A 13,075-nucleotide genomic window follows, 5' to 3' on the forward strand; every position below is an offset into this window, starting at 1 on the left:
CTCGCTTGAGCAACTCATTAGCTTCCTCTACAGTCCACGCGTCCGTGATGCGACACCGTCCCGACGCTCCCGCTCCGTCTGCGGCGGGATGTCAGCCCGTCGGATGTTATTCTCTCCAGTCTGACCGTCCGCGACGCTCCTGTTGTTCGCAACACTACTGCTATGACTTCGGGGGGATGTTAGAGATATATTTGGTGTACATGTATTTGGTAGTCTAGGATTTGTAATCCTTCTCCTACCTAGGCTTCTTGTCCTCCAAGTGTTGTACCCAATATATACTCGCCCGTGAGGCTCAATAATAGATCAATCATAAACAACAAATATTCCACCAATCCCTTCTCTCTCGTTTAACATTCGCAAATGGGGTGGGTAGGCGACATTTATTCTCGCGTCTGCTAGGTGAGCGCCCACGCCACCCGCTTTGCATGGTCTAGAACGTAGGTACTGGATGCCCGCTATCAACGAACCCACCACACCATCCCGCCGTCTGTCCGTCCACATTAAAACTATCCCCACCTGCTCACTACGACTATACATACACAGTGTATTGCAGATTTTACCACTATCCGTATATGGAATTAAATAGACCAGTACTGGGCGCCGGTGCATCGGCCTGAAAACTCGGTCGGTCGCAGCGCAGCCCTACCATTGGAGATTCCTCCCCTGCTCCTTCGTCCTCCTCTAGCAGCTTAGCCAACATCCCGATCCCGCCTCCCTATATCTCGCATGTGCTGCCGCCTACGGGTAGCCCTGCGGGCTCCCGCGCGCTCGTCGTCGTCGTCGTCCCCATTGTCAGCCTACTCACCGCGTTCGCCGTCGACGTCGTGGTTCGCAGCAACCCACCACCAACATCTTGCCTCCCGTTAAGCATTTGGGGAGTCCGTCAACGGATGTAGCAAAAAAGTTAGCCGGTAGTAGCAAAATCCAACTATAGTTGCAGCAAAATTATCGCCATCGTCGTCGCGAGGTCGCAACACCGCCTTGATGGATGTAGCAAAAAGTTCAACGGTAGTAGCAAAATGCAACTACGATTGCAGGAAAAAATCCTCGCAGTCGTCGCTAGGTCGTAGGTCCACCTTGATGGATGTAGCGAAAAAGTTAGGTGGTAGTAGAAAAATGCAACTACAATTGCAGCTTTCCTTGCTGGGCAGAGCCAATTGAAGTTTTCTCTGTCTATAGTTAAAGCTCTTTTCAATAGCGTTTGAAGCTATTTTAGATGATGGTTGCAACACTTGTATACGCGTGGCTCGGCCATGACGGCACGCAATGAGGACGACAGGCGGAGACTGGAACCGACGATATGGGTGGCCGACGGGGGCGGGAGCCGGCAATGCGTATGCTCGATGGGGGCAGGCACCAACAATGCGGGCGGCAGCAGCGCAGGGCAAGCCGTTGGTGGGCCCCCTTGGCCATACACCCCACCACGCTAGAGAATTGGGCCGTCGGATCAGAGAAGATCGCACGGGTTACGCGTGACCGGCTGAACGTTCGGCAGGCCGGTGTATTGCTACGGTGAGATAGCCACACATGATACAGGGTGTATTTGACCTAAGAGACAAAACGCCCCTCCGTGGATGATCCTGTTAGGATTAGTTTACCACACGTCTGTTTGTTAATTACCACGTGCTAATTAATAACCCGTCATTAGATTAACAACATACATTATTGAACAGTTGTGTCCATCACCGAACAAGCGTCCTTCTAGAGCGTCCCTTCACCATGTATTCATCAATTAATAAAATCCAGGACAGTTGTTGACTCTTTCATAATCTCTTAGTTTTTACTTTAATTGTTATCAGCGCTTTGCCTTCTGATCGAGCAATTTGGCCACGGAGATTTTTTTTGAACAAAGATGTAGGCATTCGGTAAAGCCAACACACGCAGAGTGCACTAGTTCAATAAATAAAGTGGTCAAATACAAAGCAACACCAAGGTCCACGGCCACAGGCCTAACACAGCAGCATACAAGAAAGCACAACGTTGCATGAGGATCACCCAAAACGGCAGGCCAACTCCTCTAGGTAGCCGTAACTGACACTCTAAAGTTGGTGTTGATGTGACGAAGTCTTTGAATTAACAGCTCAACGCCCTCAAAGTCCTCGTGCCTCCCTAAAGGACTCCATTGCTGCACAAAAATAATATTTATTAAAATAATGTCAAATGGGTGAGAAGGGAATTTGTCCTCCATCACTAATTTGTTACGAATGTGTCGTATAGCCCAAAGAAGTTCCCGGGCGCACATCCACAAAATTCGGCTAGCATGACCACTAACGGTACCCAAACAAGTTAAGAGATCAACATCGAAAGCAGGGTTCTAGTCCACCCCTGCCGCATCTCTCACGACCCTCCAGGCAAATCGCGGCAGGTGACAACGAAAGAGCACGTGGTTGGCACCTTGCAGGAGACCACATAGCGCACACTAGTAAACTGGTACGTGCAACGCACGTCATTTTGTTCCGACTTATGAGGCAATAAAAAAAATCATATATCAATTTCCTGATGCAAGATTGTACGTAACAAATAGTTCCAGAAAAAATATTAAGGAAAGAATTTATAACCTTTCTTCTTGCAAATTGTAATGCATAGTCAAGCATATTTTTTTCTAAGGAAACATACAGACATCCAATCATTGTACTAATAAATAACTGGTCATCTAACAATCTATTGTACTCCAATTTTGCACGTGCAACGCATGTTGAAACCAATTTCCACCATTTTTGTTCATCCATCCGTCTCTATAGGTTGGAAGAAGAATATTGAATCTAGTAAAAATCCTTTGAACTCCCATTGTAAAATATATCAAGTTACTGGACAAACTAAATCCAATATGATACAGTGATACTTCATACAATACGGTCCAATACACATCATAAATTTATTCAATAAAGAGATATGTTTGGTGCAATGGTAAAGTTGTTGCCTTGTGACCATGAGGTTACGGGTTTAAGTCTTGAAAACTGCCTCTTGCAAAAATATAAGGAAATGCCACGTACAATAGACCCAAAATGGTCGGACCTTTTCCCGAACCCTGTGCAAGCGGGAGCTACATGCACCGGACTGCCCCTTTAAAGAGATAGGCTTGGAGAAGAAAACATAATAGTACATGCACCAGGCTTGACGTTGGGACTATGAATGCCACCCATGAGCAACACTGTCGACTTACATTTCTTCGTCATTGGACAATCACATACTATGCTCTTCTTAACGTTGACCTACTCAAGGCAGCAGCAGAGCTTTGCATACAATTCCATATTACTTCAAAATAAATATCACAACTTATGAAATAGAAGAACATAGTAAGCTTGCACGTGAAAATTCACGTCCACTGAGAATATAGTCCAATCGCAGAAGCAAAAAATATTACAAATTTGATAATTTGTATGAAGTTTCAAAAAAAATATAATAAGGAAATTTACTTTGTAATGTACCTAAGCATTTATGCATAAAGTCATTTAATTTAACTTCACGACTTTATTCTTATTTTTCCTGAGCTGTTGATCGTTCCTCAGACTTATGAATGCCAATGAACTACATATAAATATGTTCACATCATTTTCACTTTCTCTAAATCTGATTGATGAAACAGTGTAACAGAGAACACATCATTCCTTTTTATTACTATAAGGGAATGAATCTAGAAGCATCTATAAGCCAGCGGGGTAAAATGTATATTATCACAACCTTAATATCATCACAAGTAACATGAGTACAAAAGGAATGTAAGCTTAAGTACTGCTTAAAAAATCAGGCAAGGAAACAAAATTATGAAAATAAACATATTTTCTACTTATTTAATACTAATGGAAGCAAAGGGCAAGGACATGAGACATTAGTGGTGGACAATCCATTGAGTGTCTTTCCTATTAACGGAAGATATCCTCGATCACCACACCAAACAGGCAGTCATTCCCGATGGAGTGGTTCAAGATCCAGGCGGGACAACAACAGTCGGCCCTCACCAGACATTGGAACCATGATTTTCTAAATATATGACACTAAAGAATTGCATTTCCAATATATCTCTCTCAAATCATGCCATGTATATTGAACATGTCATGGGTACAACATGGATACAGTTGATTCAATGTAGAGTTTTGCTTCGGTACACCCCTCTTAAAACGTTCATGGCCAACTAATTCTATTCCCTTTTCTCCCTATCCATCAAACAATCTAATCTTTTTGATTGAACGGGTATATCCTAATCTCCATCTTGAATCTGCATCGTGATTTATTAAATTTTATAGGGAGTGTGCATTGAAGCAAAACTCTTCAAAGTATAGCACAAATATCCAAGAATCAAAAATTGCAAAGGGTTAAATACAAATGGATACCACAAATAATGTTAATTGAAAGTACAATACTCATAATTCTACTTTCTATCCAGTTTTACAAGTGCCAAAGACAAGCTACAGAACGAATCATGTTTCTGTTGTAGTGTTTCTGTTGAGACTCTCAAACCATGTGGAAGTATAAATGGATCTTCAATAGACAAATTTAAACTGGCCATAATTGCGAAAGGAGGTGAATATTTGCATATTTGAACGCTTTTAAACTTATAATTGAAGGCAAGAGGCCTCGATAAATTACCGGCGGTCGAAAGGGGCTTAGGAAAGGGCCGAGGTTGCGGCACTGGGTGTCTCAATTTTGTCCAAGTGGAGGCAATCTGGAGTCTGAAGAGATTAAACATTCAACATTGAGAAATTGCTCCTGAGAATATTGCACGCACTTGCACATGCCAACTTTGAGTTCATTCCGAATTTCGGTTATACATAAATCACCATGGCACAACAGGGCATAACAAATACTTATACTCCCTTCGTCCGAAAAAGAATATCCAAGACTTAGTTCATTTGTTGTTTTGCAAAAACAACCTTGTGATTTAAAATCCCCTGCTAATCAATCCTCCTCTGCTTCTTCCTCCTTTCCCCCAAGTACCCCGGAAACCACTGCTCCTTCCCCGCCACCGCCCATTCTGGTGCTAGAGTTTGGCTAGTCCCTAGTCGCCGCTGTTCCTAGCCCGCCGACAGAGCACCATGGCCCCAATCGAGGGCTGCTTCCTCGCCGCCACTTCAAAGAAACTGGGAAGAAAAAGGGCCTCTAAAAGTGAGAAGTTCCTGGTTACTTTTTTCTTGATTTCTAATGACATATTTATGAAAGTTCTCTCCACATTGATGGATCCTTAGCATAATTCGCAAGAAAATTCATTCCTAATGATTCTACAAATGCCTGAAATTAATCATAGATACTTTAGTTACTTCATAATTGTATTTGAATAGAAAAGATCAGAATTACATTAGGAAGAAGGGATCAAGAACAAAGAAGCATGCCGATCTTTCACGAACGAAACAAGCTCTCTTTGTATGTGTGGCAATTAGCGACATGTTGTTCTATCCATTCAAGTATACCATGTAAGCTCAAACTAAACTGACATTTAGATGTTAGCCAATACAACAGAAATCACATTATTTTCTAAATGTTGATAACAGCAAACCATGAAAATGATAAGTTCAGGTCAATGGCTGAAGTGAAACTATGAAAAACAGTTCAAAAAAACAGCGTCGAGTGTCACAAGAATATGATAAACAGTAATGCGGGTGTCCATGAAGGCTTACAGTGATTCCATGAACTCCCCGCTAGTAAGTAGTAACTGCTTGTTATTGTCTTGAACACTTCCTGATCGGCGTGTCCCACTGAGCAAGGAACATGTCATCAATACAACAACCGGAGGATTGTATAAACATAGGTAGATTTTGTAAGGCAATGCTGACCTAACACCTCAAGTCATAACTAATAACTAACCATCAAAACTGTAGCTTCAAATTGTTCATTTGTTCGTAATTATGACTGCGTACCAAACATCTATAGTCTAAGTTGTACAGTAACCAAAAGTACTTGGGGAGTACATTGGCTCAATCCAAGTTAGAAGATGCAAATTAGGCGCACATTTATAATAGCAGATAACACTCATTAATATTAAGCAATTCCTCTCTGCACAGTTAACGGCTACAATTTTTGCATGATTACCAATGGCAGGAAATGATACAGAAGGACGAACCACCGTTGCGATGACTTGTAAGTTTGCAACACCTAGCAAAGGATGGTTGGGAAGAATGCATGGATAGTCGAGGTAGAGAGACTATCGTATCGCGGGGGGGGGGGGGGGGGGGGGGGGGGGGGGGGGGGGGCTGCTGCGAAAGCACACTGTTGGGCGGAGCTTTGTTGCCGACGAGCTCCGATGTGCTAGGCCGCCGATAATATGTCAAGGAGCCATCGGAGAGATGAAACAACACCTTCACTGTGTACTCATCTGCTTGACTCCGGATCTGGGTTGATGCCACCACTGTGTGTCCTCTCTATACTTGCGACTGGATTGCTCCAGACCACTCATCCGAGAGGGACAAGGTCTCTGGTTTGGTAGTGCACAACCGAGCCATAATCTGATTTTTCCAAATGTACAAATTTAGTCCACTAGTTTTTGTCCAGCAGTACCAACATTGCAATGTCTGTCGGTCAACAATACCAACATTGCAATGGATGTCCGTCTGCTAGTTAAACCAGGTAGTACATCTACCATGCTTTAGCTAACCAGCTCATATAGTGATTTTGTAAATGGATTCGATACTAAACTGAATTGTGTCAAGCATGTTTGTAATACAGGCAAACGTACAGACGGTCAGAACAAATACAGTTCAACAGCAGGAGGATTTGGGTTCTGACCTATTTGTCCAACCAGGGCCTCGGGGTTGACTGTGCCGACCGAATCGGAGAAGCATCTGGACGCCGCCGCACTCCCCCTTATCAGGGCCATCGCTGCCGATATGTTGCCTGCAACCAGACCCAGCATTTTAGTCCACATGGACAGTGCGCTCGGCTTCGCTTCTCGGCAATAAGGCCAGAGGAACCGGAACTGTCCACGATATCCTCCCGGACACCGAATCGGAGATGCTCCTCGTCAACGCCCTAGACGCGACCGGAGGAGGGGCGAGGCATAGAGCGCGACGGCAGCAGCCAGAGCCTCCGCGTCATGTTGAGCAGCCCGTTACGGTCGATGGCGTGCGCTCGAGAAGGCCGGCATGGGCGGGCCGATGCAGCTGTGCGGGGGTGAGCGGCGGCTTGTCAAACCCTAACGATCGTAGAGCATGAATAGAGAAATTCAGAGGTGGAACCGATTGGATTTCATGGGCGAATTACCATTGATTTATCATACAACCAGAGGCACCTAAGCCGGCTAGGAACATTGACAGTGCAGAGGGGAAACCCTAAACAAGATAATGCTCGAGTGAGTTGTGATCTATGGCTTTATAGCCTTACAAAGGTGGGGTAAAAATTCGTAAAAGGTGATAGAACACTCTTTGGCCGGCGCTCGTGGTAACATGCGAAGACAGAGCTATGAGGACCGTCCGATCGTCGATCAACGCTTCTTGTAGCATCAAATCCTAGCAAAGCGGTACGTTGCTTGTAGGTGCGTTGGATCGAAGATGGACGGCTGAGGTAGCTTGGCGCCCGCTTTTGAATTTGAAATATGATCTTCAGTTGGCACTGCAACAGTTAGGCTTCAGTTGGGGCCTGATAACTCCCCCAACGTGACATTCGACCTGTCCTCAGGGTCGAAAGCTGGAAAAACTTTCTGAATGAACGAGGCATCCTCCCATGCGGCATGCTCAGCTTTGAGATTTGCCCATTTGACCAGCCAACGAACAACTGGCACCTAGATATCACCCTGGGCTCTTGGGATGAGTTTTCTGTCCAGAATCTTTTCTGGCTCAAGAAGAATTGTCCCATCTTCTTGGAGAAGACGTAGGCTGGGATTGGGAATTGCAGTAGGGCCAAAGTGTTTCTTCAGCTGGCTGACATGGAAAGTTAGGTGGAGCTTGCAATTATCAGGCAAGAGCAACTTGTAAGCCATCGGACCAATTGTTTGGATGATTCGAAAAGGTCCATACTACTTAGAGTGTAACTTGAGGCATCTGTGAATGCTGAGTGTAGTATGTCTATATGGTTGTAGCTTCAAGTAAACCATGTCCCCGACCTCTAGTGATCTTTCTGACCTCTTTTTGTCAGCATAGTGCTTCATCCTTTCTTGAGCATTCATTAGATTTGCTTTGATCTGTGCAGCAATCTGTTCAGCACTGAGGATAGAAGAGAATTATTGAATCTGGTCAGCTGGATACATAGCAGATTCTGCTAACATGGTGGGAGGTATGTTGTATGGAGCTTGGAAGGGTGTTATCTTCAAGGAAGTGTGGTACCTGGTGTTGTACCACCATTCAGCCAAGGAGAGCCAGTTCATCCACTTCTTGGGTTGTGGGAATGCCATGCATGTGAGGTAGTTTTCTACACATTGGTTGACCGTTTCAGTTTTTCCATCAGACTGAGGGTGATATGAAGTACTCATTTGGAGTTTGATGCCCAACCTCTTGAAGAGTTCCTGCCATAGGTGGCTAGTGAAGATTATGTCCCTGCTAGTGACAATGAGAGAGGGCAGTCCATGGAGTTTGAAGATATTATCAGTAAAAGCAGTTGCAACAGTGCTCACGGTAATTGGAAGTTTAAGGGCAATGAAGTGTCCATATTTGGTGAATCTATCAACCACCACCAAGATCATGTTCTTGTTCTGAGAAATTGGGAGTCCTTCGATGAAATCCATGTTGATGCGACACCAAGCAAAATCTGGGACAGGGAGTGGTTGAAGTAATCCAGGGTATTTAGAGTGCTCAGGTTTGTTGATTTGACCAGTTGGGCACTGCTTGATGTAGTCCGCAATGAATTGTTTCATTCCAGGCCAATGGAACAACAACTTGAGTCTTTGGTATGTTGCTCTATGTCCAGAGTGACCACCTAATTCAGAGTTATGGAGGTCATCCACTAGTTTAGATCTGAGGTTGTTGTCATTTCCAATGACAATCCTGTTCTTGTATCTTAAGATTCCTTGTTGTAAAGTATAGTTGGGAATAGAATTAGCAGAGGTGGCTAGATGAGAGATTAGGTCCTTGCATTTCTGATCTTGTGAGTAGCTGGAGAGAACTTCAGAAATCCACATTGGTTTTGCTTGACTAGCAAACAGTGACTGTAACTTGTATTTGACCCTTGATAAAGCATCAACAACTTTGTTTTTCTTTCCTTGCTTGTATTCCACCTTAAAGTTGTAGTTCATCAATTTGATCAACAACTTGTGTTGAATTCCTTCAGTGAGTTTCTGCTCCTGAATGTATTTTAAACTTTGTTGGTCTATTCTGATGATCTATCCCTCCTCATCACGTTCATTGCTTGCTCAAACTTGAGTACATATTCAGTAACTCTTCGAGTCTGAGAGAGGTTATGGAAAGCTCTTACATTGTCACAGACTGGAGACTCTGAAAATTTGTCTCCCACAAATCTACAAAACCTGTACCAGGTATTGTACTAGCAGTCATTCTAGTGCCTCTCCACCATTCAATACCAGGCCCTTTCAGGTAAGTAACAACTATTTCAGTTTTCTGTTCCATTGGAGTTCTTGCAGCTTCAAAGTACATTTCTATAGTTTGAATCCACGAGTGAGTGCACATGCCATAAAATTTAGGGATGTTGTATTTATCAGGTTTAACCAAAGTTAATTGCCTTCTGTTGTCTTGACCCATATCTCTTTGTGGAGTTCCCACTCTTCTGTCCATGCTTGCATTCTACCCCTCCCCTTGCTCTTGTTCTAGATGAACAATATGTTGATTCTGTCCAGCTGCAGGCTGTTGATATCCCACAAGTATAGGGGATCGTGTGTAGCCTTTTCGATAAGTAAGAGTGTCGAACCCAACGAGGAGCTAAAGGTGGGATGAATATTCTCTCAAGTTCTATCAACCATTGACACAACTCTACGCACACTAAACGTTTCGCTATATCTAGGAGATAAAACTAGAGTGACAATACGGGTATGAGAGAAAGCTTTGCAAGATAATAAATACAAGAAAGTAAATGTTAGTGCTGCAGCGATAAAATATACTAAGTAACCATAAACTAACAGTACCATGAGTGCGGAGAAGTGGTGGTAATTGTGGTGGAATTGTCCATGATCAAATAGTCAAATTATGGTTGATATTCCTCTTTATATGGGAGAGGCAAAGCTAACAAGCTCTCACTATCCAATGATTGCAAATACTTATGATTGGAACTCTACCAAACATCCGTAAATACTAGAAGATACATTAAGGTAGAAATACCCAACCATAGCATTAAGATCAAAAGGTCCTCTTTATCCCATATGCTTTAATCACTAGATTGGGGCTCATGTTTCTGTCACTCAAGCAGCCCACCCTCTAGATTTCTCCACATACTACAAACCCTATGATGTGATCCATGCGCTCATAAACATATGATGGGAACCATAGGAGTGTAACAAATTCAATATATAGCTCAAACCATCCATGGAGATTCAACAATCAATCATATAACAAAAGGAAACTACACAAACATGACATAGATGCAATAGATCATTTGCAAATAGTTTATAACATCAAACACCATTTTTACATAGGGGAATACTCAGGTTTGTGGGAGAGTGGACCGCTATAGCTATGGAGGAGATGATGATGGAGGTGTTGGTGAAGGCGGTATCATGGCGGAGAGGATGGAGAAAGGGAAGCAGGTGAGGTGCAGGGCGGCGCCGGCGGCCATCAGCGCCGCACGGGGCTCCTCCAGCACCGACCAACCATCATGGGGGAGCGCCGCCCCTTAGCCCCCTTCCTCCATGGCTTCTTGGTGCTCCTTATATGAGCTGGGACGATCATACTTTGCCCTCTGATGGATGACCCTTTGATCGAAGGGCTCTTGGGCACCTCTAGAACCTTACTAGGGACCCCTCTCAGCCCTAATGAGGTTCCAAAGTCGTGTCTTGGTCGAATACATCAAATATGGTAATAGTTGGACTCAATCACGTCACCGATTCCCGCAATCCCGTAATCGGATATTTGTCCTCAAGTAAAACGGGCTTTTCTGGAGCGTCCGAACTCCAAATGGGACAAATTTTATGTCTCGAATTATCAGCATAAAAGTACCCACACTTTTGTCTTCTGTGAAATTTTCGTGTGAGGCCGTCTTCGACCCGTAACGTGGCAATCTTTAAAAAGAGTTTTCAGATAGATTTCAGGAAAGTCCCAGTTCGACTTCAACAAGGTTTCCTCTTCTATTTTTGATAGTTCCTACACATAAAAGTGTAAAACAAGAACATTGTGCACTTTTGCAGATATTAATAGGTTAGTCCAAATAAATCATAAACTTAATATAAAAACAATTATCAAAAGCACAAAAGTAGCATGAAACCATAAAAAATTATAGATACTTTTTGGACGTATCAGCTGTGTTTTGGCATCTTGGGGAAGTTGTTTGTCACCAAAGTGTGGGTGTCAGTTGGGGTGTTTGTTACTGACATCAAGATTGAGCTCCTTACCAGTGTGCTTGTCCACTAAGGTTGCAGATCCCACAGTGGTAGGAGATTTCAGAGGGTCTTGGAACCTTTGAGATGGACCTTGTGGTGTGTGTGCTATGGCACTAGCTTGAGGAACATCAAGTGGGTTGTGAGGGGTTTCTCTAGGTTGAGGAAAACCAGATAGGAATTTTGTAAGGGAACCTTGTAAATCTCCCAGGTATTTTGTCACTAATTGGAAGTTTTCTTGCACATACTCCCTGAATTCCTCAAACTCCAAATGGTCTTGCTCTCTATTTTTCTGGAGAAACTGTACGTCTAGCTATAGGGAGGTGAACTCAAGCTGGTCGGTGGAGGAAGAGTCCCCCGGGCCAGTCATCGTGGAGAAACTATAGAGAGGGTTTATACTGGCAAGGAGCCGAGTTACCTTTCTATAGATAGATCGACAGTCACAAAGGGAGGAATTTTACGACAGCTTGTGCTACAACCCGGCCTCTATGCTGCTGATCCTGCCGCCGCCTGCACCGCCGTCGTTGCCACGCCGCCAAAGTACACCGGATATGGGTGGGAGGTGGGATTTATCACGCAAGCAAGGAGCTTGTGCAACCACTTACCAACTCCAAACCTGTACCGAACATCACCGCCTCCTGCACCACCGAAGAACACTGTCGCCGTGATCGGAGGGGAAAAGGAGGATTTTATGGCTCATCCAACTCCTTCTCGGCCTCCCAATCCAAGACACCGCCGAGGATGAATGGCTCTTATTACCACTTGTCAGACCCTGACGATTGTAGAGCATGAACAGAGAAATTCAAAGGTGGAACTGGTTGGATTTCATGGGCGAATTGCTGTCGATTTATGATACAAGCAGAGGCACCTAAGCCGGCCAGGAACACTGGCGGCGCAAAGGGGGAAACACTAAACAAGATAATGCTCCACTGAGCTGTGATCCATGGCTTTATAGCCTTACAAAGGAGGGGTAAAACTCGGAATAGGCAGTAAAAGGTGGTAGAACACTCTTCAATCGGCGCTCGTGGTAACAGGCGAAGACGGAGGTACGAGGACCGTCGGATCGTCGATCAACGCTTCTCGTAGCATCAAGTCCCAGCGAAGCTGTACGTTGCTTGTAGGTGCGTTGGATCGGAGATTGACGGCTTCTGTAGCTTGGCGCCCACTTTTGAATTTGAAATATGAACTTTAGTTGGCGCTGCAGTAGTTAGGCTTCAGTTGGGGCCTGACACGACTGCGCGAGGCGGGGGCGGGCTGAGCGGCCGAGCGAGTGATGCTTGCGGGGGCGAGCGGTGATGGGCCGAGCGGCGGCGCGTGCGGGCGGGTGCAAGCGGCGGTTGCACGAGGCCGGGGCGGGCCGAGTGGCCGAGTTCGCGTGCGGGAGAGTAGGGGTGTTGTTAGCGAGGGGATTAGGGTGGCGTTTCATCAGCGAGGGAATCAATTTTGTTAACGATGGTTTATGACCGTTGATGATGTAATTGAGATGATGAGTCCTCTTCCTTTTATCTACTACCACTAAAAAAGAAAGAGAAGACAGATTCAACTTTAAATCTAGATTGTGTAATCACATAATCAAGGGTCAAAAACGAAAGAAAAAAAAACAGGAAACAAGCACATCAGCCCGCCCCGCGCCCCACGACTCCCACCCACATCCCACACCACAACTCCCACCCA

The 13,075-nt window shown here is 44.6% G+C and overlaps 1 protein-coding gene across 7 annotated transcripts; it reads right to left on the minus strand.

Annotated features, from left to right (window-relative positions):
- Positions 1-1,881: 1,881 nt before the first annotated feature.
- On the minus strand, positions 1,882-7,297 carry LOC123426184. 7 transcript variants are annotated; one of them, XM_045109963.1, is made up of 5 exons: positions 7,192-7,295; positions 6,718-6,825; positions 5,613-5,690; positions 4,588-4,670; positions 1,882-2,125 (listed from the first exon to the last, which is right to left on the minus strand). In XM_045109963.1, exons 1-5 carry the CDS (start codon positions 7,236-7,238, stop codon positions 2,091-2,093), a joined length of 351 nt encoding a protein of 116 aa, XP_044965898.1. In that variant the 5' UTR covers positions 7,239-7,295; the 3' UTR covers positions 1,882-2,090. The 7 variants fall into 7 exon arrangements, 5 of the variants coding, with proteins under 5 accessions (XP_044965898.1, XP_044965900.1, XP_044965897.1 ...); XM_045109962.1 differs by lacking the exon at positions 1,882-2,125 and adding an exon at positions 2,852-4,216 and having other exon boundaries at positions 7,192-7,296; XM_045109965.1 differs by lacking the exon at positions 4,588-4,670 and having other exon boundaries at positions 7,192-7,294.
- Positions 7,298-13,075: the final 5,778 nt, after the last annotated feature.

The sequence above is a fragment of the Hordeum vulgare genome, chromosome 2H, assembly GCF_904849725.1.
Source record: "Hordeum vulgare subsp. vulgare chromosome 2H, MorexV3_pseudomolecules_assembly, whole genome shotgun sequence".
Taxonomy (NCBI): Eukaryota; Viridiplantae; Streptophyta; class Magnoliopsida; order Poales; family Poaceae; genus Hordeum; species Hordeum vulgare.